This window comes from Urocampus carinirostris, chromosome 8 (assembly GCF_059441175.1).
Source record: "Urocampus carinirostris isolate Australia breed hairy pipefish chromosome 8, RoL_Ucar_1.0, whole genome shotgun sequence".
Classification (NCBI taxonomy): domain Eukaryota; kingdom Metazoa; phylum Chordata; class Actinopteri; order Syngnathiformes; family Syngnathidae; genus Urocampus; species Urocampus carinirostris.
Window position 1 is genome coordinate 6,650,295 of NC_142356.1, and position 27,967 is coordinate 6,678,261.

Genomic DNA, 27,967 nt, shown 5'->3' on the forward strand with positions numbered 1-27,967 from the left:
CCTGTGTAGTTTTACTTTCATGTTTTGTTCAGTTAAAGATAGTGTTTTTTCCTACATTTCCCATGTTGTTTTCCTTTCATGTTTTTTTTTCCTGGGCTGGTTGTTTTTTGTTCAGTTAGTGTCGTAATATTGAAACTTTTCACTGAGTAAAGCCAAGATTGAATTAATAAGCTATTTATTATTTCAGTCACTTATAACGTCTTCATTTAATATGACACAAATACTTAATTTTTTCCTTTCTTCAATTGTTGTTTTACAGCTTCTCCATTATTTCAGTTTTGTTTTATTTTGTTGCAAGAAGTGGCGTTGAACGATGTCATATCAGACCTATTAGAACAAGTTTAAACATAGGGTCTTTGTGCAGTGGAAAGTTCCACTTTATGTTTTGCTTTCTTAAAAGATTTAGTTTCGTGTTGACTCATGGACCGCTCTTCCGGTATAAAAGTGATTACCAGCCACGTTAGTCTTTGCACTTGTAAATTCCTACTGTAGCCAATTTTCGCTCGGAATATTCTGTAATAAAAACCTCAAAGAAACTGATCATCTCCCAGCTTTTCTTTTTACCGACCAGATATGTTACAACCCAGATATCAATGCTCAAAAATATCCTGCATCCTCCTGCATTTTGTTCATTTAGACCTAGTTAGTGTTTCAACTTTACGTAGCAGCGATGCGTCTTCGAAACTGTGTTGGAGTAGCTTTGTCCTTGAATTCTGAAGATGCCAGCAAACCTCATTGTTATGTTTCCGTACGCTATCCAATAAATTCATGTTCTGTAAATACATGCTTTTCAAAAATCTTTGTTTGTTGTAAATCAGCTTCTTTGGCCACACCGAATCGTGACAGGAAGTTATGTTACATATTACCTGATCCCCAAAAAATGTATTACCTATTTAGTGTCGGTTTGAACAAGTGTCAAGGCACATCATGGCCAGCTATGAGGAATGAGAACCACCTTTTGCACGTTCACAATGCTCCTCATCATTATTCTGTGTAACATTGCCATCTGTTGGTGCAAGGAAAGAACTGACACTGGCGGACACAAAATACCATTCTCAAAACAAAAAAAGCGGTTCTTTGGGCTTTAAATTGTTGTTGTTCACGCTTTTTGTGAAAATGATATTTATTTATTTATTATCATTTATTATCATTATTATTGTTATCATTATATTATCACTTTTATTCCGATTAATAATATTATTATTTGTACTCTTAGTATCATTCTATTATTATTTAAATTTTTGTAGTTTCGCAACATTGCTAAAATTCGTCCTATGCTGTCTCAGTCAGATGCGGAGATTATAATTCATGCGTTTGTTACCTCCCGTCTCGATGACTGTAATGCACTACTCTCCGGTCCCCCCAAGTCCCAAATCAAGAGCTTTCAGCAGGTACAAAATGCAGCAGCGAGGCTTTTAACTAAGACAAGAAAGTTTGATCACATGACCCGGATTTTTGCTAACCTGCATTGGCTCCCTGTTAGCTTAAGATGCGATTTTAAGGTTCTGTTGGTGTTATACCAAATCATGCATGGTCTTGCTCCCTCATATCTTTCAGATTTAATTTCCCCCTATGTTCCAGTCCGGAGCCTTCGCTCTGAAAATGCTGGTCTACTGGTGATCCCAAGAGGCAAGAACAGATCCGCAGGTTCAAGAGCTTTCTCCATTCGTGCCCCGGTGCTGTGGAATGATCTTTCCCCTGAGATTCGATCTGCAATCTCAGTGGAACTGTTTAAAACTAAGCTTAAAACACACTTCTATTCTATAGCTTATGAATAACCTATATTTTATGTTAACAATATCTGTGTATTATTTGCCCGCATGAAGGTTTTAGATCAGGGTATGGTGTCATAATAGTCTGTAGCTTGCAATAATCTGTGATCTGTACAACCCTTTGAGACTCTTTGTGATTAAGGGCGTCACAAATAAACATGACTTGACAAGTTATTATTATTGTATTATACAATAACTATCATAATTCAGAGAAAATACAAAATGCTAGAGGTTCTGTGCCTTTAAAAGGTGACTTGATGGTCTTACTATGCAAAAAGACATGTCAAGTCAAGTGCACACTATATTATTATTATTATTATTATCATTATTAAATTTTACAGCTAATGCTGTATTATTCTTATTTCTTTTATTATCATTATATTGGTATTGATATAACATTTTGTGTTTAATCTTATATATTACATTTCTATCATTTAATTGTTAATGCTGTATTTCCATTTTTGTACCTATTATAGTTGTAGCCCAGAAGAACGCTACAATAAATTGGAGATCACTAATTGACGTTTGGATATAAATGATTGTTTGACATTTCCTCCGCACAGATTAACAAACACATGGTTACAATAAAATAAATATCAACAACTTTGAAAAACCAATGAGAAAACGAAAGGAAAGTATTAAACCGATTAAAGTAAATCACTCAATCCAGGGTTTAAAGAGTTTAGTCTTTTGTGTTTTAGTTGTGAAAAGCTTTATAAATTATCATTTACTATTACACTTTAACATACCTGTCAACCTATACGTATTTGCCGTACAGAGTACGTTTATTATGCATTTTAAGACGTGTACGACGTACAAGAAAATCTGTACGGGAAAAACGCAAATTTGTCAATCATGGGTACATCCGGTATTCACCGACTATCACGAAACGCCAAATCAATCAAGTCGAACAAGTTCGCCGCGGTAGCCTCTATCTCGGTATCGGGTAGGCGGTTGATGCGTCTGCCGCCTGGGGATATCCCATTGCATCCATGTGGTAGTTGTGTAGTGAAAGGAAGTCCGTCTCTTTTTAGAGAACCGGCTTTTTTGGCTCGACTCATTAAAGAAAGCCGGCTCTCAAACGGCTCACTTGCTTTGATGCATTATATTACGAATTATTATGTTGTATAAAGAAGGCAGGTTTGTGGTTATCCCTTTAATCAGTTATGCCTTTAATCCAGACCTGGGCGCTCCGGTCCTGGAGGGCCGCACGTCCTGCCAGATTTTGAAGTTTGCTCTTCTTTAACTCAGGTGATACGCCTAGATGGTAAGGCGCCCGCTTTGAGACTGGGAGGTCGGCGGTTCGCGCCCCGGCCGAGTCATTCCTAAGACTTAAAAAGTGGTCGGCAGCGCCCTCTGTTGGCTGCGGCTGCATCGGCTCGCTACAACGGGTCAGGTGCAATCGACATTTCGTTCTGTGTACATTGTTACACAGAATGACAATACAAGGAAATTATTATTATTATTATTATTATTATTACAAATTATAACCTCGTTAGCAAGCTAGCAAGTGCTCGTTAACGATACTGGTGATTGGAATCACCTGTATTGGATCAGAGAAACCTCAAAAATCATGCAGAACATGCGGCCCTCCAGGACCGGAGCGCCCAGGTCTGCTTTAATCAGTATACTACCAACAATAATTTAATGCAGAAAATGAATTCATAATTTGAATAAGAAAATGCATTATACTAATTAATTCTATTTGCATGTGTTTTTTCCTTCTACAGTGAACGTCCAAGCGAATTCATTTTTAAACTTTTTTTATGATAAAATGAAATGTCAAGTAACTCAGTATCTCACAACAAAATGTTGATTAACAATATAAATGATGTAACGAAACACATGTACAATATAACATGTTAAACTACATAAACAAACACGTTTGAAAAAAAATGTATTGTGTAAAATTATTTTGTATTTTGTAAGGGAAAATACGACAGTTTGTAAGCGCATGGAGCCGAGGAGGTTGACAGGTATGCATTAATTTGTACACTTTAAGTTAATTTGACAGGATAATTCTTTTGTAAGTTTCAAATATGACCGCTAGGTGATGTTAAATCACATCTTTTCTTGCGCTTGAAACGCGGATATATTTACGTGTAAAGTTGAAAATACTCACATTGTTTACCTGGTTTCCGGTGTTGAATAATTAAAGATTACTAATGTTATTTAAAAATATATATTGTCCTTTTTTAATCGTTTCTCTGTCTTAATTTACTGATAAGTTCTTTCAAAAAGAGGAACAGTTGAATTGCTGACGAACAACTTACTTTTATTGTGAAGAAAAAAACCGGAAACTGTACCTGTCACTCATGACTCGCTGAAAACCCGCCCGGCGGCATCTGTCCCGAAGTGATCCCCGGTCCCGCGGAGCGATGTGAGCGAGTGGCCCCCGAACCTCCGCCGCGTCCGGGTCACCATGGACCTAAAGAAAACAGAAAATGGACCCAATACTCTCATCGGCGAATTTACCACCGCTGGGACCCGAAAAGTCCGTTGCGGGGTCAGCCTGACTGATAAGGAACTCGTCGTCCGACGTCTCACTTCGGTACCTGCGGGGAGGAATCGAACCGTCCTCGGCTTGAAGGACTGCGTGGGCTGCCGGGCGTACCGGGAGGACGACGCCGACCTGGGGGCTTACCTGGCGGCTTACTTTTACCCGTTGAAGCGGCGCTTGGTGGGCTCCGGGCTGTCGCGGCAGAGAGTGGAGCTGCGCTTCCGGCTGGCCAACTTGGAAGAGGCGCACAAGTGGGCGAGCGCCATCCGAGAGCGCTCCAACGGGTGGCGGCACCGAAGTGACGGTAAGAAGCGGGGAGTCGTCGCTACAGTAAAACCCCAGTATACGACAAGTGATTGCCGTATAGCGGGGGGGAAATAACCTAAAGCTGACGTGTTCCAAACCCCTGTAACCCAAGATAAAAAATAAAAATATACATGTAGAGGAAAAATAGTTGTGTTTACCTTTAGTGGGAAGGTGATTTGAGACCCTGGTTAAGTGGAGTAGCAGGTGGATGCAGAAGAGTGAGAAGATGATGGCCGATTCAAATAAAACAAATTAAACCTTCCAATTTGCTAGGATTCTTATATTTCCTCACTCATTGTTTATTGTTAATTATCATACTTTTCATAATAATTTAACAACTTTCCTTTCCATGGTTTTATTTTGGAGAAAAATCTTTTATAACAAAACATCTAATCATTTTTTTATATTTTAAATCATAATTCATTCCATAATTATTTAATAATGACAATTTTCATTAAATATTCATGGTTTTAGGTGAAAAACATTTTCAACAAAACATTTCAGAATTTTATTTAATCTAAGAACATTCTTTTCATAATAACTCAATAATATTGAACATCTTAATTTAATTTCTGTGGTCTTATTAAGAGTTCTAATCCTAATATTGTTTTTTTTTTATCTTTGTCTTAATCAGGCTTTAGTCGGTTTATTTCTCTAGCCACTCAGGTTTGTCATTTGGCTGTAGCTCACCCTAAACAGCTGTCTAAATATAATCTTTCTTATTTTATCTTTATTTGGTGCTTTTTTTTCCCCCAGTTTTCCTTCTCTAGCCACTAATGTTTGTCACTTGGCTACGGCTCGCCACTATCTTAATATTCTTAACTTTATCTGGTACATTTCCCTCCACCCTTTTCCTCTCTAGCCACTCATGTCTGCCACTTGGCTATGGCTTGCTGCTAGACGCTATCCCAATATTCTAGCCGATTTTTGTCTCGGGTGTTTTTTTTCCTATGGTTTCTTCTTTAGTCACGCATGTTTGCCACGAGGCCATGGCTCGCAGCTATCCTGTTATTTGTTTTAATGGTATCTTTGTGATGAGCCTTTTTCTCCACTGTTTCCTTCTCTATTCACTCATGTTTTGCCTGTGACTCACTGTAATCTACCCTAATATTCTTTGTTTTTTAAACGTTATTTTATCTTAATCTGCTGCTTTTTCCATTTTCTGTTTCCTTCTCGAGCCACTCATGTTTGCCACTTGGCTACGGATCGCCACTGGCTGCAATCTTTGTGCTCGTTTATCTGATTTTTAGCTTTTTTTTCACTGGTCCCTTCTTTAGCCACTCAAGTTCGCACTTGGCCATTGCTCGCTGCTAGTCGCTATCCCAATATTCTATCCGTTTTTTATCTTATCATGTGTTTTTCCTATGGTTCCTTCTCTGGTCACTCATGTTTGCCACGTGGCTATCCTATTACAGTGTATTCATTTTTATGTTATCTTTATGATGAGCCTTTTTCTCCATTGTTTCCTTCTCCTTTCACTCATGTTTTGCATTTGCCTATGACTATGACTGCAATCTACCCTAATATTCTTTTTTTTCAATCTTATTTAGTCTGAATCCGGTGCTTTTTCCATTTGCTGTTTCCTTTTTGAGCACCTCATGTTTGCCACTTGGCTACAGATCGCCACTGGCTGCTATCTTTCCGTTCTTTTTTATTTGGTTTTTAGCTTTTTTCCCCACTGGTCCCTTCTCCAGCCACTCATGTTAGCCGCTATCCTATTATTGGTTTTTATGTTATCTTTAAACTCATGTTTTGCATGACTCACCACAACCCACCCTAATATTCTTCTTCTTTTTAAAAAAAAAATCTTATATTATCATAATCTACTGTTTTTTTCTATTTCCTGTTTCCTTCTCAAGCCACTCATGTTTGGTACTTTGCTATGACTTGCTGCTAGCCACAACCTATACTAATATTCTTTTTTGAATCTTATACTTATCTTTATCTGGCCCTTTTTCCACTGATTCATTCTTTAACTCATGTTTGGCACTCAGCTGGGCGAAATCTACGCAGATATTCTTTTTTTAAACTATATTTTTACTTTTAGGTCTTTTATGACATGTTTACCCTGGAGTGCCACATCTCATGTCATTGTAAACAATGACAATTCTTTTCTATTATATTTTGCAAAATGTCCTTGGTATCAAAATGTTGTTTTTATTTATTTTGACACTTTCAGGCTACCATATGAAAGGCACCTGAGAATTCGGATGTAGTTACAGCGGTTAAATTCCTGAAATACTGCAGACTGCTCAACACTGCCAAAAATAAGGAATGTAAAAAAATGTTAGATCAAAATGAGATCGGCAGCACTGCGGTGCAGTGGTTAGCACGTGTGCGACACAGTTCTGAGGTCGTAAGATCGAACCTTCCTGTGTGGAGTTTGCATGTTCTCCCCGTGCTTGCGTGGGTTTCCTCCAGGCACTCCGGTTTCCTCCCACATTCCAAAAACATGCATGTTAGGTTAATTGGCCGGTCCAAATTGTCCCTAGGTGTGAATGAACGAGTGAGTTGTCTGTCACTGTGTGCCCTGTGACTGGCTGGCAACCGGTTCAGGGTGTCCCCTGCCGATTGCCAGAAGAGAGAAGTGATGGGCTCCGGAACCCCCGTGACCCTACTGAGGATATGCAGTGCAGATAATGTATGAATGAATGAATGAAATGAGATCATAGCAACCTTAGGAGTATCACAAGTGCCTACTATACTGCACAGATTTCTTTTAATGAATACAATAGATGCTGCAATCCGATAGGTCTTGTCACCTTCGCACAAGGAAATAGCAGATGCGAGATACTCGAATGACGCGTAACTGTAGTGATCGGACAGGTTTTTGTACCCAGGGAAACGCTTTTGTTGTGGAGGGACGCTCCCCCGCCCGTTTCCTTCACTTTTCAACCTTCTCTGTAGAATTTAGATGAGAGAGCGAGGATACTTGTGAGAATTGATCTCTGACGTTGCTGTGATGTGGGAAGATGTTTTTGTTCTTTGCCCGGGGGGAGGATTAGTGGAGAGTAGGAGAATGTCAATTTGTTCAAATAACAAAAAAAAAAAAAAAGAAAAGGTAAATTGCGGTTATAACGACCAGATTAACATTCGTTGTTCCTTTTAAAAGGCCTCAGTGTTCAAAACAACCTATCTATCTATCCCTCGAGAGGGGTGACCTACAGCAAGACAACACATACAAAAATCAAGAAGAGAAAATAAAAAAAATAAAATTTAAAAAAATATAAAAATTTAGAACAAAAATTAAAAAATAAATAAAAAAAATAAAAAAATATTAAAAAAAATTATAAATAAAAATAAAAAGGGAAAAAGTAGCAAAAAAACATCATACAGGTGCCCTGCCCATGCCGTAGAAGGCCTCCAAACATCCCACTATCCTTTCAAAACAACCCAACAACAAAAATATTCTATATCAATCTGTGGAAAACAAACCCCCAAATTGAGTCGTTTTGTAAAAAAAATATAAATAAGTCAAAATCGGCTCAAAATGTCTAGAAAAAATCATAAAATTAATTAATTCTGCGCAAAACAAACAAGAAACTGGGATTGAATTGGATCAGTCCATTTTTGACCCCATTTTCACTTATTTCTGACTCAAGTGTTATTAAGTCAAGTCATGTTTATTTGTATAGCCCTTAGTCACAAATTGTAGAACGTATAAAAAAAAAAAAGTCATTTTGTACAAAACAACAAAGTCGGATTAGGTTGGCGGATGCCTCAAATAGTCGGATTAAATTGATCAAAGCAATGAATCGGTTGATTTCGGACCCCATTTTCACTTATTTTTGACACAAAGCTTTTGAGATCCTAAAAGAAGAAGCCAGTTATATTATTTTATTGTTTGATACCAATGCAGACACTGCAGCTGTGTAAATCGTTCAATGAAACATACATTTAGTATTCTTGTTAAAACGACATGCGAAAACAAAAAATTGTAATCTGCTGCCACCTATTGATATGGATGAATGTTATCATTACTTGGCTGCCCACTATAAAAAAAGAGTTACGGCACATTGTGTGTTTTTTAGCAGCTACTAGTGCAAGAAAACATTTAAAAACACAGTATTGATATGAATACTAAGCTCAAATACATGAATTATCATTATATATATATATATATATATATATATATATATATATATATATATATATATATATATATATATATATATATATATATATATATATATATATATATATATATATATATATTTGTGTGTGCATACATGTAGGTCGAGAGATTTGTATTTGTGAGCAGTCCCTTCTCAAGGTTTCTTCATTTTCCTCATGCTGAGGTTTTGAGTTTCTCCTTGCCCTCATGTAGGTTTTAGATCAGGGGATGGTGTCATAATAGTCCGTAGTTTGCAATAGTATGTGGTCTGTGCAACCCTTTGAGACTCCTTGTGATTAAGGGCGTCACAAATAAACAGGACTTGACTTGAGGTTTTGAGTTTTTCCTTGCCCTCATGTAGGTTTTAGATCAGTGGATGGTGTAACAATAGTCTGTGGTTTGCAATAATCTGTGGTTTGTGCAGCACTTTGAGACTCCTTGTGATTAAGGGTGTCACAAATAAACAGGACTTGACTTGATGTTTTGAGTTTTTCCTTGCCCTTGTGTAGGTTTTAGATCAGGGGATGGTGTAACAATAGTCTGTGGTTTGCAATAATCTGTGGTTTGTGCAGCACTTTGAGACTCCTTGTGATTAAGGGCGTCACAAATAAACATGACTTGACTCAGAGGGAGTGGACATCAGTGTCGGCCATCTTGCTCAATAGGTACCTCCCCCGCCAAAAAAAACCTTGAGAAAAGGGTTAGCAAAGAATTTTAACAACGTTGTGGTTTAGTCACTTTGAGTCTCCGTAGTTTGTAATTCTCCTTGTGCTTTGTAACACTAGTTTTTGGTTGTGTTGCACAGTACAGCGACATCTAGTGGTCAAATATTACACAGTGTCATTTAAGGACCTCTAAATTTATGATTCAACTAGTAAAAATGGTGTCTTCATTGCTGCGTCATAAATTTTGAAAACATTCGAGAATAGATTATTCAGGTCATGGATTGTATCTGTTTTGTTCTCGTCATTTTAACCTAGAATAGATTTGAACACTGACTCAGTGGATTGGATTGAAAATCGTAGTTTTCGATGTAGAAGAAGCTAGTTTTAATAAAGAGGACTGTACTAGTTATGGGTATAAAAAAGCAGCTTGTTTTTTGGCAGAGGGGATAAAATAAGCTAGTTTTTAGTGAAGAAGAGATAGTTAATTTAGATAAGAAACAGGCAAACTATTAAAATAGTTTGCTGTATATCAGTAAAATACTTTCAAGACTTGTATCATGTTTTGAGGTGACATGTTTTTACATCGCGAAAGACCCCATAATCATATACTTTTCCTGAAATATACTATATATGTCAATACTCATAACAATATCTTGTCATTGCAGTTATAAGTGACTAAGGCTAGAGAAGGAAACTGAGGAAAAAAAGCACCAGGTGCCGAATAAAGATAACAGAAGGTATAAATCAGGGGTGTCAAACTCATTTTAACTCGGGGGTCACACGATAAAACAAACGTTCTCTCGGGGGCTGCACGAGTAGATGAGAGATAAAGAAAAAAAGGGAGAAAGAAATAAGAGAAAGATAGAGAGAGAAAAGTAGAGAGGGTATAACAAATAAAGAGAGAAAGAGAGAGAGAAAATTGAGAGAGTTTGAGAAACAAAAAGATAAATAGTGAGAGAGGGGGAAAGAAAGAGAGAAAGAATTTCAAAGAGAAATAGAAAGAGAGAAGGAGAGAAAAGAGAGAAGGGGATAAAGAGAGAAGGGGAAAGAAAGAGAGAGCAAAAGAATGTAAAAAGACACAGAGAGAAAAAGACAAAGAGTAACAAAGACAGAGAAAATGAGACAGAGAGAGTGAAACAGAGAGAGAGAGAGAGAGAGAGAGAGAGAGAGAGAGAGAAATTCAAGTACAGCGTTTGTGAGAGGCACCTGGCTTTGGCAACATAAAGTGGACATTTCATATTTCAACCTGCAGCTTGTTTATCTCTTGCGCTTCTCTGAGCGTTGTCTCGCGGCCCGGATTCAAGCCTTTTTGGGCCTGATCTGGCCCGCGGGCTGCCTGTTTGACACCCCTGGTATAAATTAATATTGGGATTCAAATTTTATTTTAAACAAAACTATGAAAAAATTGTCAAAGCCTTTTTCTCTCTCCAACACAACTTTTAGGTGACATGTTTACCGAACTTGTATAAAATTATTGTGCGGTAATCGTAAACAAAAATAAAGACATATGGGTATCAGTCTCCAAAAACTGGGTATAACCGGTTATCGTATCAGTAGGGAAAAAACACTTAAGGTGCATCCTTAGCAAGACATTTCCATTCAGACAACACGGTGCAAACAACCACCAGATTGTGACTCCGCCCACAAGTGCCTTTTCATATATTCGCCCACAAAATACGAGGTTGATTGTGACCGCTTGGAAAATGATTGCTGTTCGTCACATGTGTTATGTGCAGTATGTGTGAAGCTTCTCTAAAAAGAAACGCGAGAAGATCCGGTTTCTTAAAAAAAAAAAGCACAGTGTTACAACAATCAAAAGGTCTGACTCAATGCATTGACTGTAAACGACCAGTCAGGAGGAACCATCAGCGGGATCAAAGATTTCTAGTGAGCAGGAAAGAAAATAAACCAGCAAAAAGAAAATAGTTTAGGACTTAAACTCAATGATTTAGCTGTGTTGTATTCATTTATAACTACAGTAGACCCCCAGGATATGGCGTCCCCGCTTTATGGTGTGAAATAACATGTCTTTACATAATTTCCCCCACTATATGACACCAAAAACAGATTATTTCCCATTCCTAAAAGCATTCAAATTTCAAACTTTGTTGTATTCCTGCATATGTAGCGTTACGTCTTTAAGATGCCTGTCTGCAATTGGTCGACGCCATAAAAAAATGTAAGTCTGCCATTGGTTTGTGTCATGGCATCATAAATATGCTGCTACACTATTGGCTGAACTACCTCCCACAATGTTTTTTTCTTATTCAGTTCAGAATATTGTGTTTTGTAAATACTTAAATACTTTTTTTTCGTACTTTATTGATTTACTTTGTATCCCAAGACTCGCAGTGATGCAAAAGATGAAAGCAAAAACATGATAACTAATGAGACAAAGTTTCCGACTAATAAAAAATACGAAGAAGGTACACCAATCAGAAGCTTTGTCAAATTGCATGGTTGTAAACGATTGGTAAATGGTAAATGGTCTGCATTTATATAGCGCTTTTCAAGCCAATGAAGACCTCCCAAAGTGCTTTACAATGTGCTTCACTCTTACCCATTCACACACACACTCACACCCCAATAGCGGCCATGCAGCCATGCAAGGTTTCAACCTGCTTATTGGGGGCATTAGGGATTCAGTGTCTTGCCCAAGGACACTTCGACACATAACACGGAGGAGCCAAGAATCGAACCAGCGATCTCTTGATCCCAAGACGAGCGCTCTACCTCCTGAGCTAATGCTAATGCCGCCCCTAATGCTAATATTTTTAAAATTAAGGTGGCAATTAAGAGAGGAAATCTTCCAAGGACATGGCAATCCTTGCAAGTGGACGGTTTGAAATCAGTTTTAATTGGAATCTGCTGTCTCTTCCCCCTTCCGCATCCACCCGCTACTCCATTCGACCAGCACCACTCGTGTTTCTACTCCACACTATACTGCAATTTCCCTTTGCGATCACCACTTCAGAGTGGTCGGCTGTCGTATCCCGGGGGTGTATTGTGAACTAAAAGAATAACAAACTAAACGCTATCAACTTTGGATCTGAACCTCAATGTCGTCAGGTCTCCTAAAATAGACCTGAAGCCAGCTAACCGTCCTCCTCCTCCCCCTCTTTCTTTTCTTCCTCCACACCCTTTGTGGTCTCACATTCAGCAGAAATGAGATTGTGCAGTCCCAAAGCTACCACTTATTTTACAAGCGGCGTCATTACAGAACAGAATGGCTATTTGCTGCTCTGGCTGGGCCACTTATCTTATCATGTCTGTGGTCCGTGTTCAAATTTAAGAAAGGTTCGCCACAAATAATGGAATGGAGGGACATTAAAAATTACAAGTCGGGACACCAACGTACACTATCAACTCTGTGATCAACTAAATCTGCATTTGACGAGTCATTTTTGCTTCAGTATTCGAACGAAAAATCGTAACTCAATCAAACCCAGACTCCATTGCTTCATCTCGTGTGTTTACAATAAGTAAACAAGAATTTTGGGTGAAGTGCTTGTAAATACTTGAAATTGTTGCCATGTTTCCACAGCCTTTCTTTTTCTCTTTTCCTCCAAATCTCTGTCTCTCCCTTCACCTCTCTCTTTCTTATTCCTTTTTTCTCTCTCTCATTGTTCTCTCTCTTTCTTTCTCTGTCTCTCTGTCTTTTCCACCTCTTTATTTTTCTCTCTCTCTTTTCCTCTTTCTCTATATCACTATCTTTCGTTCTCTCTCTGTCTTTTTCTTTATCTCTCTCATTTTCACTCTTTTTTCCTCTGTCTCCTTCTCTCCTTTTTTCTCTGTCTCTTTCTTGTTCTCTCACTCATTCATACTCTCTTGCTCACTCTTGCTTTCTTTTATCTCCCTCCCCTCGCTCTCTCTCTCTCTCATGTTCTCTACATCTTTTTTCTATCTTTTTCTTTCTGGTTTTCACTTTTTTTACTATGGATCTCTGGTTTTCACTCTTTTTTCCTCTCGTTCTCTCTCTTTTTCTTACTCTCTTGCTCACTCTCTCGCTTTATTTTTTTCTTCCTGTCTCTCTCGTATTCTCTTTTTCCCCTCTTTGTTTTGTCTATTTTCCTCTCTCGTTTCACTCTTTTCCTCTGTCTCTTTCTCTCTCGTTTTCACTCTTTTTCCTCTATCTCTCTCGTTCTCTCTCTCATTCTTAGCCTCTTGCTCGCTCTCTTGCTTTTTTTTCCCTGCCTTATCTCTCTCCCTCTCTCTCCTTCTCTCTTATTCTCTTTCTCTTTATTTTACTAGTCTGTCTCCCATGATGTTTTGGGGAGTTTGACACCCCAGCAACAAAAAAGTAGCAAAGTTGGCTAGCCTTACTTTTGTGTTTGACTGAACCCATGTGGACTCTACTTCTAATAATTAGAACCTAGTAATAATATAGTAACAACACGATACGTCATTTTTAAACTCGCATATAAAACTGGTAGTCCTTGGTGGTAATCAATAACAAAAAGTAACTCTCAGCTTCTATAACAGGGGTGGTGGACAAGTTTGACACAAAGTGCCGAAATTTTTAACTGTGAGAGTCAAAGAGCCACACCACGCACTGACCTGCCATGACAGACAGACAGACACACACAATTAAAAACATATTATTTCCCATAACACACTCCTCTCCTTACAATACAAGTATTGATCATTACGCTTAAGTGTGCACAATAGCGATAGAGACACAAAAACAGAAGTCAACCATGTACAACTCTTTTACACTGTCTAAAAATGAGCCAATGTAAAATAAACAGCCGCATAGGGTTTAGTCCTGTAAATTGGTCGTCATCAAATGGCCAATTTTGGAACCGCCTAGATCTACCGTTAGAAAAATCTTTAGTTATCAGATTGTTAAACACGGCACCAATGTAATGTCTTTTGAGTTTATAGCTTAACGAACACTTAAAATAGGGAGAGAAGACAGCAGGGATGTATATTGATCTTACAAGGTGAACAGGAGAGTACCGTAAAAACCCTGAAGACTGTTCTAAAAGTCCCCTCCTGAGCCCTTTCATTTTATTAAGTATTTCCAAGGTCACATAGAGTAGACCCTCGAGGGTGTGGAGATCAAAGAACAGGAACATGATTGGTTCCGGACAATCGTGGGTGGAGACGAACTCCAATAATATGAAGAATAAATTTCAAGGAAAGCGTCCACCCATAATACACAAAAAAAACTAAAAATGAAACAAGGCAAAGAGCCGCATTCTTATTGGCTGAGTAGGCCACGTGTTCGCCACCCCTGTTCTATAAGGTTGGAAATCCCTAATGTATATTTATCAAAAAGCTTTGCTCTTATTTACTCTGCCGAGGGCAGAAATTGTGTCTATATGTCATATTGAGACAGGCACAGATTGGCCCAAGGTCAAATTCTCGTTAATCCCTTAATCCCTTTAATGTGGAAACTGGATCCTCGCCTAATGGGCGAGCCGCCTCGTCAACGGGCAAGAACCGGCGAAATTCTGGATTTTTCGGTGTTTGGAACAAAAATGCCATCTCAAAGTGTATGAGAACCAGTGTGAGTCAGACCGGACTATTCTCAGACATCCAGACTTAGCTATTCTAAGACGGCTTTTCTGCTTCTTGGGTTTCTCCCCTTCCAATTAGGACACGGGAAATAGGTTGGCGGATGCCTCAATATAGTGATTACTCCATTATGATCCGGGCCGCTTCCTAAGTCAGTGGTTGAAAGATTGCCGAGTAATCACACATGGGGACGTGAATGTGGCTGACGGCTTAGACCGGGGTTGGGCGAAACTATGGCCGTGGGCCGCACGCGGCCCTTCAGGCGTTTTCATCCGGCCCGCACAACGAAAACAATCAAAATATAATGACGATATATATCATAGTGTGTTTCTGGAGTACAGTGGTGAGCACATTTGCCTAACACGCAAAAGGTCCCCGGTTCGAGACCAAGTGGAGAGGGATGGATGTCAACAGGTTGGATTTGCCCAAGACACACCACAGAAAGTGGTGCCCCTATGACCCTAGTAGTTAAGGGAAACTTACAACGCGCCCACCTATTTATCATAGTAAATAGAATACAGCTAAGAAACGTTTTTGAGGGTGTGAATACATATCATAGTGTGTTTCTGGAGTGCAGTGGTGAGCACATCTGCCTAACACGGGAAAGGTCCCCGGTTTGAGACCAAGTGGATGGGCGCCACCAGGCTGTATTTGCCCAAGACACACCACAGAAAGTGGTGCCAATATGACCCTAGTGGTTAAGGGAAACTTACAACGCGCCCACCTATTTATCATAGTTAATAAAATACCGCTAAGAAACGTTTTTGAGGGTGTAGATTCTTTTCCTTTTGTGTCTTCAATAAAAATACTACAAAAATGCTACAAAACTAAATACCAAGTTGAGTGCTGAAAAACAGGAACCTAATACATTATTTTGCTTTCATTCTGAAAATAAAAAATAATATGTATGACAAAAAATACTACTACAGTAAAACTATAATACAAAAATACTATTACAGAAATACTACAAAAATACAACAAAAATGATAATGCAAAAATACTCAAATGCTACAAAATACGACTAAGGAAATACTACAAAAATCCCACTACAGTGATACTATAATACGGAAATACTACTACCAAAATATTACGACAGAAAAACAACACAAATACTAAAACAGAAATATTATGACTGAACTTCTGCCAAAATAAAACTACAGTAATACTACAAAAATACTCCAGTATACTATAAAATCTACTATAGAAATGCTACAAAAACATTATGAAAAATAATACTATGGAAATACTGCAGAAATACTACTGCAGAAATACTAAAAAGTACTACAAAAATAAAACTACTACAAAAACCTGACTGAAAAATATCACATTTTCTTGATAATTGCAAGCTTTATTTCCCAGGTTATTACATTTTAGCTTCTTCCTATAGTGACTTAGCCAGGGTAGTACTTCTTTATAACTGCAGGCTTTATTTCCATGGTTATCATGTTTTTGCTTCTCCCTTTATCATTACTGCCATAGTTTTAACTCATACCAAATCAATTCAGTACAAAAAGTACTTTATAGTATTGTTTAGTTGATGCTAATAGATTCTGAACTGAATGGAAAGAGATAAAGGCATTGTGGGAGGTAGTTCACCCAATAGCATATAATCATTTTTAAGACGCCGTGACGCAAACTAATAGCAGAAAGGCTTGTCAAATGCACGGATTTTGAATTATATACCTTTTTGGGGCATACATCATTTGTTGTTGATGTCGTGTATTGGGGAAAACGCCATAAAGCGGGGCTGAAAAAAACCACCATATCCCACACCCTTAAGTGAAACACATTGTGAGGTAGGGTCACTGTATCCCTAGGGCAGGGGTCGGGAACCTATGGCTCGCGAGCCATATATGGCTCTTTCTACGAGTATCTGTGGCTCAGAGACAGATTTGATTGCATGCAAAATTTCTCCATCTTGTCCAAAAGTTCTTTCGTCTATCCAATTAAGTTACACGTAAAGCTAAACTGTAACTTACTGACATCTGATTACTTCGCAGTATATATATGGCACGTTTTTCACTACAATTTACAGTCAAGGTGTCACACAAAAAAATGGGGAAAAAAAACTCGTTTTAGCTGTACAACGCTAAAGAATCCTTTATATAAAAGTTCACTATGTAATCTGTGTTCAGTGTTCAGATACCTTATGATGAATCCACAGAACTGTAAATACGCCAAAACACCGGAAGAGAACTTAGTCATTTGATTGGGTGAGTGGGAGGGATGGGTGGAGCTATGCAAAAAGTACAAGCACTCCTTCCCATCTCTCGCCAAAGGTAAGCACATAAGGCTCCCTATTCTCAGAATGTTGTGACGTTTTTACAAAATAAATGCTTGCATCTGGTTTTGAAACCAATATGTATGATAAAAAAGGGTCAAAAGGAGTTTAACCGATCTTGAGTCATTGCAAGAAAGAGACAAGTTTAAAGTGGTATGTTTGTTGATTTTGGGACAGGGGCTCTGGCATTATTCTCTTTTCATAATTTTTATCAAATCATCAAAAATAAATGTGCTGAAGACTAAGCTTTTGTCTGGGGCGCGGGTTTAGCAATTTAGTAAATTTGTCTCATAATATATGGTGTGGCTCTTTCCCAAAATAAAATTAATATTTTTTGCTTTTATGGCTCTTTGAGTCAAAAAGGTTCCCGACCCCTGCCCTAGGGTCTATACTGCATCGGGAATATAAAACAAATAAAAAAGAAACATAACTGAAGTGCAAATCAGGGCGAGACCCACGTCCGTACAAATAAACTCCGCTTGTTATCTTGAGTAAGAAATCTAGCAGTCCTTTTTAGCCCCGTGCATAATGGTTAAAAAAAATGCACGCATCACAGTTTAGGCATGTGCAACATGCTAATGACAGAGGAGGAAACCCGGAAGCAGACAGTGGCCAAGAGATAATTCACTCAGGAATGTCTTGGGGGAGGGAGGAGTGACACACATGTATGTTTGAATGTACTTACCAGCATTTTGCCAATTTAAAAGGACAGTGTGAAATATTGAGCACCTCCTTGTGGCACAGAAAGCTTACTTTCAGTAAAAAAAAAATACATTGATTTGAATACAAGGCAATAATACATGAGCTAACCATACCAATGCTATTTTTTATTTAAAAAAAATCATAGGTCAAAAATCATTCGATTTTTACATTGTGGAATCTAGGGCTGCAACTTACAACTATTTTCTTAATCGTTAAATCAGTCGAATATTTCAATTAACTTGACAATAAACAATAAAAATACATACAAATGTATGCTATTCACCTGCATAAAAAAGCTTTCATGTCAATTTTGTTTTTAATGCAATTTTCAATATAAATATTCTCAAATGTAACTTTTATAAAAACGGTCTTGGCGCCCCCTGCCAAAGCAAAGTGGTACTACAACTGTCAGCGTCACAACAGAATTGTGTGCACTCTTGTTTGCATTGATTTTACGTACTTGTGGCACATTAATTACATGATGCAATACATTGATCTTTTGATTAGGTGCCAAGGCTTTTTCTGATCAGTTTTATTGAAAAAATAAATAACCGGACAACTGAGGATTCCTATGCAGTCAAAAGAAAAGAAAAAAAAAAGAGAAAAATAACACACACACACACACAAACTCATCTGGTTTTTATCTCACTCCATCTGAAGGCCTATCTATATTTACTGACTTATTTGAAGCTATATTATTTCTCTAGTTTGTTTAAAAAATGGCATTACCTCTTTTATTACAGTATTTTTTACAGTGCCTCTGCATTTTTCTACCTGCAGGGGTGTCGCCGAGCGATTCGTGGCACGGGCGTCGGATGATGCTGCTGGTGAATCCACAGAGTGGCAGAGGACAAGCGTTGGCGCTCCACAAAAAGCACGTCCGGCGGATGCTCGAAGAGGCCGGCGTCCTGCACACGTTGTTCATCACCGGTGAGCGCTAAAAAACACAAAACAAAGGAGGGAAATGTACCGATCACTAAAAAATGAGCATGCTTATGATTATCGAGCATTGTTGCAGGCCTCTTGTAAATGTGGTGTTCACTGACATTGAGTATTATTTTCAACCGGTGGTGCCTAACAATTTGAAATTAAAGAGGAAGCTGGAGTACCAGTACACCACTCACATTTCTGCAGAGATTTCATCCTTATGTTTAATTGAACAGCACTGAAGAAACATCACTTTGACACAATAAAAAGAAGTCTATCAACAATCATCATGGCTTACTTTGAACATTATAATGAAATCTCTGCAGAAATGTGAGGGGTGTACTCACTTTTGACATACTGTACTAATAACAATAGTGAATAGCCAGAGCTCGCACCCAAGTGGCTAACATGAGTGGCTAGAGAAGGAAACCATGGAAGAAATCACAGTACTCTGTGATGGCTGTCATGACCAGCTGTGGAAGGTGAGTTACACCAAATATGAAGCAGGAGTAGCTAAAAATGACAATAGTAGGTTGGCGCCAAGTGGCTAGGATGGATAGCTAAAAATGAAAAGATTGGGGAAAAAGCGGCAAAAGCCTGAATGTCAGGACTCTACAACAGTAGCAAGCAGGGCCCAGCTGTGGAAGGTGAGTGACACTGAACGACGAAGCAAGCTTTATTTACACAGAGCAGCTCACAATAATTGCTAAAAGCGGGCCATTGCCTGCGGCAAAGTGGCTAACATGAGTGGCTAGAAAAGAAAACAGTGATAAAAAATGGGCCAGATGCTTGAATGACGTGACTTGGCAACCATGACAAGAAAGGCTTGGGAAAAGCAGGTGACCCTATAAGGTGAAGCAGGAAAAGCTAACAATAGCGGCTAGCCTAGCATTCAGCTAACTATCAAACATAAGTGGCTTAAGAAGGAAACAGGAGAGAAAAAAGTGCCTGATGCCTGAATCACAGTGGAAGTAGAGTGACCCTGAAGAATGAAAGAGGAGCCGCTTCCGGTCCCATTTGTGCAGTCCTTTGAGACATTTTTGTGATTAAGGGCTATACGAATAAATGTGACTTGACTTAACAATAATGGCTAGAAGCAAGCCAAAGACTGCAGCCAAGTGACTAACTTGAGTGGCAAGATAAAGAAACAGAGAAAAAAAACAAAGATTCCTAAATGATGGGATTTGGCCACCATCACATTCAAGGCTCACTGGTGTAAGCAGAGTGACACTAAAGGATGAAGCAGCTCAAACTAACAAAAGTGGTGAGCCATTGCCTTAAGGCAGGAGTGAGTGGCTAGAGAAGGAAACAGTGGAAACAAAGCCGAATATGGTGAAACTCGTTACCAATCACATGCAAATTAAGCTGTGGAAGGACACTGAAGGATGGAGCGGGAGCAGCTAACTATAACAATAGGTGGCAAGGCCATAGCATGCAGACAAGTGGCCTAGTGTGTGCCATGAGAGCTCATTTCACGACTTCCTTGTTTTGTACCAGAACATCCAAACCACGCCCGCGAGTTGGTGAGGGAAGCTGACCTGACCCAGTGGGACGCTCTCGTCATCGTTTCTGGGGACGGCCTTCTCTTTGAGGTGAACAAACTTATGCTAAAGCAGGGGTGTCAAACTCGTTTTAACTCGGGGGCCACACGATAGAACAAACATTCTGTCGGGGGCCGGACTAGTAGATTAAAGAGAAAGAAAAAGAGATAAAGAAATAAGAGAAAGAGGGAGGGAAAAGGAGAGAGGGTGGGACAAAGAAATAAAAAGAGAGAGGGAGAAAGCGTGAGAAACAAAAGATCAAAAGTCGTGAGAGAGGGGGAAAAGAAAGGGAGAGGAAGAAAGAAATCCAAAGAGAAATAGAAAGACAGAAGGAGAGAAATGAGAAAAGAAAGCGCGAAGGGTATGAAGAGAGAAAGAGAAAAGGAAAAAAGGAAGTTAGAGCAAAAGATGTTAAAAGACACAGTGAGAGAAAGACAAAGAGGAACAAAGGAAGAGAAAAAGAGGGACACAGAGTGAAAGACAGAGTGGGAGAAAAGGGGTGGAAGAGGAAGAGAGAGAGAGAGAGAGAGGAGAGAAAGAGAGAGATAGATAGAGAGAGAGAAAGAGAGAGAGAGAAAGAAATAGATAGATAGCTAGAGAGGTAGATAGAGAGAGAGATGGAGAGAGAAAGAGAGAGAGAGAGAGAGAGAGAGAGATAGAAAGAGAGAGAGATAGAAAGAGAGAGAGAGAAAGAAATACAAGTACAGTGACTTTGTGAGAGGCACCTGGCTTTCAACCTGCAGCTTGTTTTTCTCTTGCGCTTCTCTGAGTGTTGTTTCGCGGGCCGGATTCAATCCCTGTTTGACACCTGTGCGCTAAAGTGTTTAGAAAAAGAATAAGCTAAAAAAAAAAAAAAAAGTAGGAAAAAGAGTGATGTATTCTGCCCTTTTTTGTTTTGAGGTGATCAACGGTCTCCTGGAGAGATCGGACTGGGAGGAGGCGGTCCGAACGCCCCTGGGCATACTGCCCGGCGGCTCGGGCAACGCCCTGGCCGCCTCTATACATCGCTACGCGGGGTGAGTCACGCGCACCACAACTCACGACTTAAAAGGAGACATTTACGTGACCGATGTCGACTCAAAACCGACTCGGAAAGTGTCTTGAAGTGGAAATGGTTCGGTCCCTTAACTGGACCACATATCCAAACAGACACTTTGAAAAGTAAATACAAATCCAAACCCCAAATCTACCCGCGACAGCCCTAAAAAAAAGTACTCTGTGACTATAAACATAAAAAAGCAAAAATAAAGATTGTACTAATTCACCACTAGGGGTTGTAGATGAGAGTTGAAGTGTGTGCATTGGAGGAAGACGCAATACTAAAACCCGAAGGATACCATTCTGCAAAATTTTTAGGCTGTTGGAATTCAAATATCAAAATGTACTGTTTACCAAATTGTTCGAATGAGTTATCTGACTCCATTAACCAAACACAACCTCCATTCACCCAACAATTTCTGCGCGCTCGTTTCTTGAGAGAAAAGATGAACAGGAAGCAGACATTTCCACACGGGGGCAGATTTATTTTCCCTAACAATTTAACTAAGTGTACTCCATCGAAAATGGCCGAATTAGCGACGTTGGAGTCTCTGGGAAGCTTTCTCCTATTGGCCATCTTCTCCCCGCATAATGGCGTGCCGACTCCTCCCATGGACACGCCAAGGAAGCCCCCCGGGCTTCACCATCGCGTAGAAGAATCCCGATTTCTGGGGTACTTAAAACAACACCGAGTGTTTCTACGTCATCAGGGCCTTCCTGCGTCACCTGCGTCTGGATGCGCTGATTATCTTATAGAATAGAATAGAATATACCTTTATTGTCATTGTTACAAAATGGGTTAACATATTGTGACAACGAAATTGGGCATGACACTCCAGTTTTACACATTTACAGTGAGGTATGAGCACCACAGCCCAGTCAGTGAATATCTTTTGCATTAAATGTAATTTGTATTCCATTGTAAAAAAATCCTTTATAGTCCAATGCATAAAATCCTTCAAGGCATAGTTTGATATTTTCTCAAGTAAAAATCCCTACAACAACATAAGACCGAACGAGTTGGATACACTTTGAGCGACTGAAAAGAGGGAATAGATGAAGCTGGTCATAGCTGGTGGAAGTGGCTAACCTTAGTGGCTAGTTGGAGAAGCTACAAGTACAAAATGGAAAAGAGCAAAGCAGAATTTTTCAAGTGTCTGAACCTGAATCAGGGAACTCGGTGAGCAGCTGTTCAAGGCGAGTGATACTGAAAGATGAAGCATGAGCAGCCAACAGAGTGGCTCGAGAAGGAAACAATGGGAAAAAAAAGTTGAAGGTGAATCAGTGAACTCAGTGACAATGACTCGAGAAGGCCTGATTTTGGCCACATTTGCTTGCATGCGCAGTTGTGGAAGGCAAGTGACCCTGAAGAACGAAACAAGAGCTGCTAACAAGAGCGTCTAGCAATAAGAAGGAAACAATGGAAGAAATGTTTAGGACATCTAAATCATGGAAGCCGGTGGCGATGTCTGGCACGACAGGCTTTGGAAGGCCAGTGACACTGAATAACAAAGCAGGAGCGGCTACCGATAACAGCGATTAGCAGCGAGCCTGCAGCTAAGCAGCTAACTTTAGTGACTAAAGAGGGAAACAGGGAACAAAAGGTGCAAGACACCGCAATAAATACATACATTTAAAAAAATCCCCATTTTCTAAGCTCAGTTCTCAGTTCTTGGATCCCTTAACCGCCAGGGTTGTCGGGGCGCCACTTCCTGTAGTGTTTCTTGAGCAGGGTTGGGTAGGGTTACTTTAACTTGATTACTTTTGGATTACTCCAATACCAAATATGCTAATAAAAGACAAAAGAAACTCAATATGAATAAAATGACTAAATTTTGCGCAGGCTTGGGGAGTAACGGAATACATGGAACGGCAAAAATGATGTCGGCAAGCTGTTTGAATTTATTTTCATTTTGTTTCTGTCGCATTTGATGTTCGTTTTGCCGAAGATCAAAGGGATCAAAGCCAGGAGAGAAAGCTTACCACGTGTTGTGAGTCATCATTTTATTCATATTTAGTTTCTTTTGTTTTTTATTAGCATATTTGGTATTGGAGTAATCCAAAAATAATTGAAAGTAATCCAGCTAAAGTAACCCTACCCAACCCTGCATTTTATGTTAGTTTTGCCGGAGATCAAAGAGATCAAAGCCAGGAGAGAAAGCTTACCACGGGTTTTGAGTAATAATTTTATTCATATTTAGTTTCTTTTGTCTTTTATTAGCATATTTGGTATTGGAGTAATCCAAAAGTAATTGAAAATAATCCAGTTAAAGTAACCCTACCCAACCCTACCCAACCCTGCATTAGATGTTCGTTTTGCCGGAGATCAAAGCCAGGAGAGAAAGCTTACAACGTGTTGTGAGTCATCATTTTATTCATATTTACTTTCTTTTGTCTTTTATTAGCATATTTGCTATTGGAGTCATCCAAAAGTAATTGAAAGTAATCAAGTTAAAGTAACCCTACCCAACCCTGGTCTTGAACAAACGCAATGCATAAAACATTTAAAAATAAATATTTTTTGTTTTCTTCTATTCCGCCATCTCAATTATTTTCAATTTGATGCCAAATTCTTTGCGTTTGACACATGTCCATTCATCCATTCCATACGCTGTATGGCCGATGGCGCTCCAGTGACACGCGGCAACAATAGAGGAATTGTTTACACTCCTCACGCTCTCCCGCCGCATCCAGAAGTTACGTGCACCGCCAGCTGCTACCTTTGGAATTATTATTCCCTGATGAATGCAGAGGGGCATCAAAACAGCACCAGCTAGAAGGGGGATGCAAACTTTTTGTGTTGCGGGCCGCATTGGGTTGAAGAAAAGAAGAAATGGACGCGAAAAACTAGCTTCTTCTACATTGACAACTAGTGTGGTATTGTATGCTGAATAACAGCCAATGAGCATCATCAGGTCGTTTACAAGTCATTTAGCACCGGGGTCTCCACAACAAGTAGCGGTTCATTGGAAAGGGGGCTCCGTTCAAACACCCTGAAAGGCGGCAGTAGCTCAGGAGGTAGAGCGCTCATCTTGGGATCAAGGGATCCCAGTTCGAATCCCGGCTCGTCCGTGTCACATGTCGAAATGTCCTTGGGTAAGACACTGAACCCCTAATACCCTCAATAAGCAGGTTAGCGCCTTACATGGCTGCTATTGGGAAATGTGGAGCACATTGTAAAGCGCTTTGGGAAGTCATTGACTTGAAAAGCGCTATTAAATGCAGACCATTTCATTTCATTTCCTACATCAAAAACTAGCTTCTTCTATGCCAAAAACGAGCTACAGTGGAACCTCGGTTCTCGACCATAATCCGTTCCAGAACCCTGTTCGAAAACCGATTTGCTCGATCACCGAAATCATTTTTCCTATTAACAATAATGTAAATCGTTTTAATCCGTCCCAACACCCTGAATGGTTACCTTGAATGTTTAACGTAAACATAAAGCTAAGCCAGGCTAATCGTACGTTCGCGTTATCGTAATCTTCCGTACGAAAGATTACGCTAACATGAACGTGCAAAAATTAAAAAATCCGGTCGGTTACAAGTCATTTAGCACCTGGGTCTCCACAACAAGTGGTGAGCGGTTCATTGGAAAGGGGGCTCCGTTCCAACACCCTGAATGTTGGGCTCCGTTCCAACATCCTGAATGTTTACCTTGAATGTTCAACGTAAACATAAAGCTAACTCTCTCACAGTGGAGATGCAACTACGATGAAAAATTCAGACCTCTCCATGATTTTTAAGCTGGAGAGATAGCAAAATAGCAGGGTGTTTAAATATTTATGTCCATTGTGCCTTAAGGAAGCATAGTCCAGTAATCAAACCACTAAAAAATGCAACCAATATTCCCAATTTCTTCTATTTTTCCTTCCGATCCATGAAATCTGACCTTCTGGTTTTCTCACAGTGCCCCGGCGACGTCCGGCGAAGATCTCCTCGTCAGCTGCGGTTTCCTCCTGTGCAAGGGCGCAGTGTCCCGGATGGACCTGGTGTCCGTCCACCTGTCCTCCGGCGCTCGCCTCTTCTCCTTCCTTTCGCTAGCGTGGGGCTTCGTGGCCGACGTGGACGTGGAAAGCGAGAAATATCGTCGCCTGGGCGCCGCCCGCTTCACTATGGGGACCCTAGTCAGGTTGGCTTCCCTGCGAGTTTACAAAGGAAAACTTTCTTACCTGCCGGTGGGCAAATTCTCGGACGGACCTCCGTCGGACTCGGTGCTCCCCCGCCTGGAGGAACCCCTTCCCGGTAACTGGGTGGTGGTCCCCGAAGAAGACTTCGTCCTGGTCCTGGCCATGTACCAGTCCCACCTGGCCGAGGACCTCTTAGCGGCACCGGATGCGGTTTTGGACGACGGGGTCATCCACTTGTTCTACGTCAAGGCGGGAATTTCCCGCGCCGCCCTGCTTAAGTTGTTCCTGGCCATGGAGAAAGGCACACACGTGGAATCCAGCTGCGCTCATCTGGTGCACGACAGAGTGCAGGCGTTCAGGATAGAGCCGCTCTCCCCCGACGGGATTATAACCGTGGATGGAGAGGTGGTGGAATACGGGCCGCTGCAGGCTGAAGCGCATCGGGGCTTGGCTAGAGTTATCAGTGCGTGATCCGGAAACGACAGCGTAGGAGCCGATTTCATATTGAACTGCTTGGACAATTTGAAACTGCTGCTTTAAAACATTTTTGGACATCTTGAGTGTGTCTTGACTATGGCCCCGGTGCCATATTATAGCACACAGTAGACCCCGGAAGTACGGCATTTATCCGTTCTGGAGAAGGGAGTGCAAAGTGAAATCGCTGCATGGCAAGTGATAAAAACCTTCGCTAATGTGTAGCTAACAAATCCCAAAACCAAATGAAAATACAAAATAACAAATACTAAATAGTAAATACTACTTTTTGTGTAATAATAACATTATAAAGGAATATATATATATATATTAGATTTGGTGTGACATGACAGAAGCTGGTCCAGTGGAGTATCAGGTTTTAAACCTGCCACTTTGCGAGGACAGTCATGCCTTTGCTTTAATAGCATTATTATTTTTATAAAAGTCCCAATCATCGATTGGTGTGCCTTCTTCACATGCATTTCTGGTTGCAAGCTTCATTTGCACGGTTATCATGTTTTTGCTTCTTCCTTTAGCATCACTCCACGCGCTTGGACCCACAGGGAATAAGTACAGTGAAAACATATCCTGGGGGTGTCCTGGACTAACGTAATATATTCTTTATACACTGTACAGATTATGATTTTCCCTTTTTTTCTCTATAAGAAAATGCAATGCCCAAAATGTTTTGTTTTTCTCTTCCATTTTTTTTAAATTACAAAAGCAATTTACCACGTACCTCTGTTTATTTGATAAGCAGTTAAGTTAGTATGTATTCCTTTTTTTATTAATATAGATTTGTATATATTTTTAATCTGACGTGGCAATAAAAATGAAATAATTTAATATTAAAATGAGTAAATTATTAAGTACATAAATATATATATTTTTCTTTTTTTTCACCAACTTTGAACTTGAACACTGGTTGATCAGGGTTATTCTTTTCCATTTTTAAAATTGACTTGTGCATATCATTTCCAAGCTTGTCTGTGAATATTTTACAAACAAAGCCTTCTAATAAGTGAACAGTAGCACCTAAAGAACCGTCCGTGTCCTTATTGTCTAGCCAGCGATCGCAGAAGACTGTTAGTTATGCATTTTGTCACTTTGGTTTTACTCTGGAGATCTCTTCAGACCAGGGTTGTCAAACTCGTGGCTCGGGGGGATTCTTAATACCCCCCAAAATCCCCCAAAACAGTACATTCAGCAACAACTTGATTACCGTATTTTCCCGCACCATAGGGCGCACCGGGTTATAGGGCACACCCCCAAAAAATAGCTTTTGGTCCTATATCTTCCATACATAAGGCGCACCGGATTATAAGGCGCTACAATGGGAACGTCGACAAAACAGTCAGATTGTTCAGTCCAACTTATTACCCCCTTAACATTCCCAAAGCTTGCAAAGAAGCAAATACGTGTCGTAGACACGTGCGGATGCGGTGTCCGTACGATGTCACTCAAATGCATCGTTCCAAATATAATTCGGAAGGTTAAAGTCTTGGGATTCAAGAAATGCCAACCATTCCTTAGCTTCTATTTTCTTTTTCGCTCGAAACTTTACTGTGCATATGACAATAAACACTTGGAATTTAGTTTAATTTAAAAAAAGACCCATCACAGAAACATCGAAATCACTCTGAAACAAGATACTGGGAAAATATATAGCCGAAGTAGCTCACCGATGTCGTTGCGTTCAATAATAATGTGCAACTATGGTCCTCTTATATCCGTGAGTGTAGTAAATCCAGGAGAGTAAAATATTTACAAATACAAAATGGTAAAACATGTTTGCTCTGTGCCGTAGACAACCAAACTTGCTATTCACATTCATCTTTTTCGGCCAATTGCAGGCTTTGTTTTGCCCCTTTAGCCTATGCGAGCCTGTAAATGATAAAAAGGATCCGCCCCCTTTACCTCCGAATAACTTTAGCCAATAGTGATCGATTCAAATGATGATTGACACATTGGCTGGGAAATGAAACGCCGGCATATGT

The 27,967-nt window shown here is 39.8% G+C and overlaps 1 protein-coding gene across 1 annotated transcript; it reads left to right on the forward strand.

Annotated features, from left to right (window-relative positions):
• Positions 1-4,103: 4,103 nt before the first annotated feature.
• Positions 4,104-27,532, forward strand: LOC148360578 (sphingosine kinase 1-like). Its single transcript, XM_088341443.1, has 5 exons — positions 4,104-4,576; positions 18,641-18,790; positions 20,285-20,379; positions 21,229-21,344; positions 25,277-27,532. Exons 1-5 carry the CDS (start codon positions 4,195-4,197, stop codon positions 25,965-25,967), a joined length of 1,434 nt encoding a protein of 477 aa, XP_088197569.1. The 5' UTR covers positions 4,104-4,194; the 3' UTR covers positions 25,968-27,532.
• Positions 27,533-27,967: the final 435 nt, after the last annotated feature.

Coding starts and splice junctions, on each gene's coding strand:
- LOC148360578 (XM_088341443.1), top strand. CDS start 4,195: ATGGACCTAAAGAAAACAGAAAATGGACCCAATACTCTCATCGGCGAA. Junction 4,577..18,640: donor GTGGCGGCACCGAAGTGACG/GTAAGAAGCGGG, acceptor TTCTACCTGCAG/GGGTGTCGCCGAGCGATTCG. Junction 21,345..25,276: donor TCTATACATCGCTACGCGGG/GTGAGTCACGCG, acceptor GTTTTCTCACAG/TGCCCCGGCGACGTCCGGCG.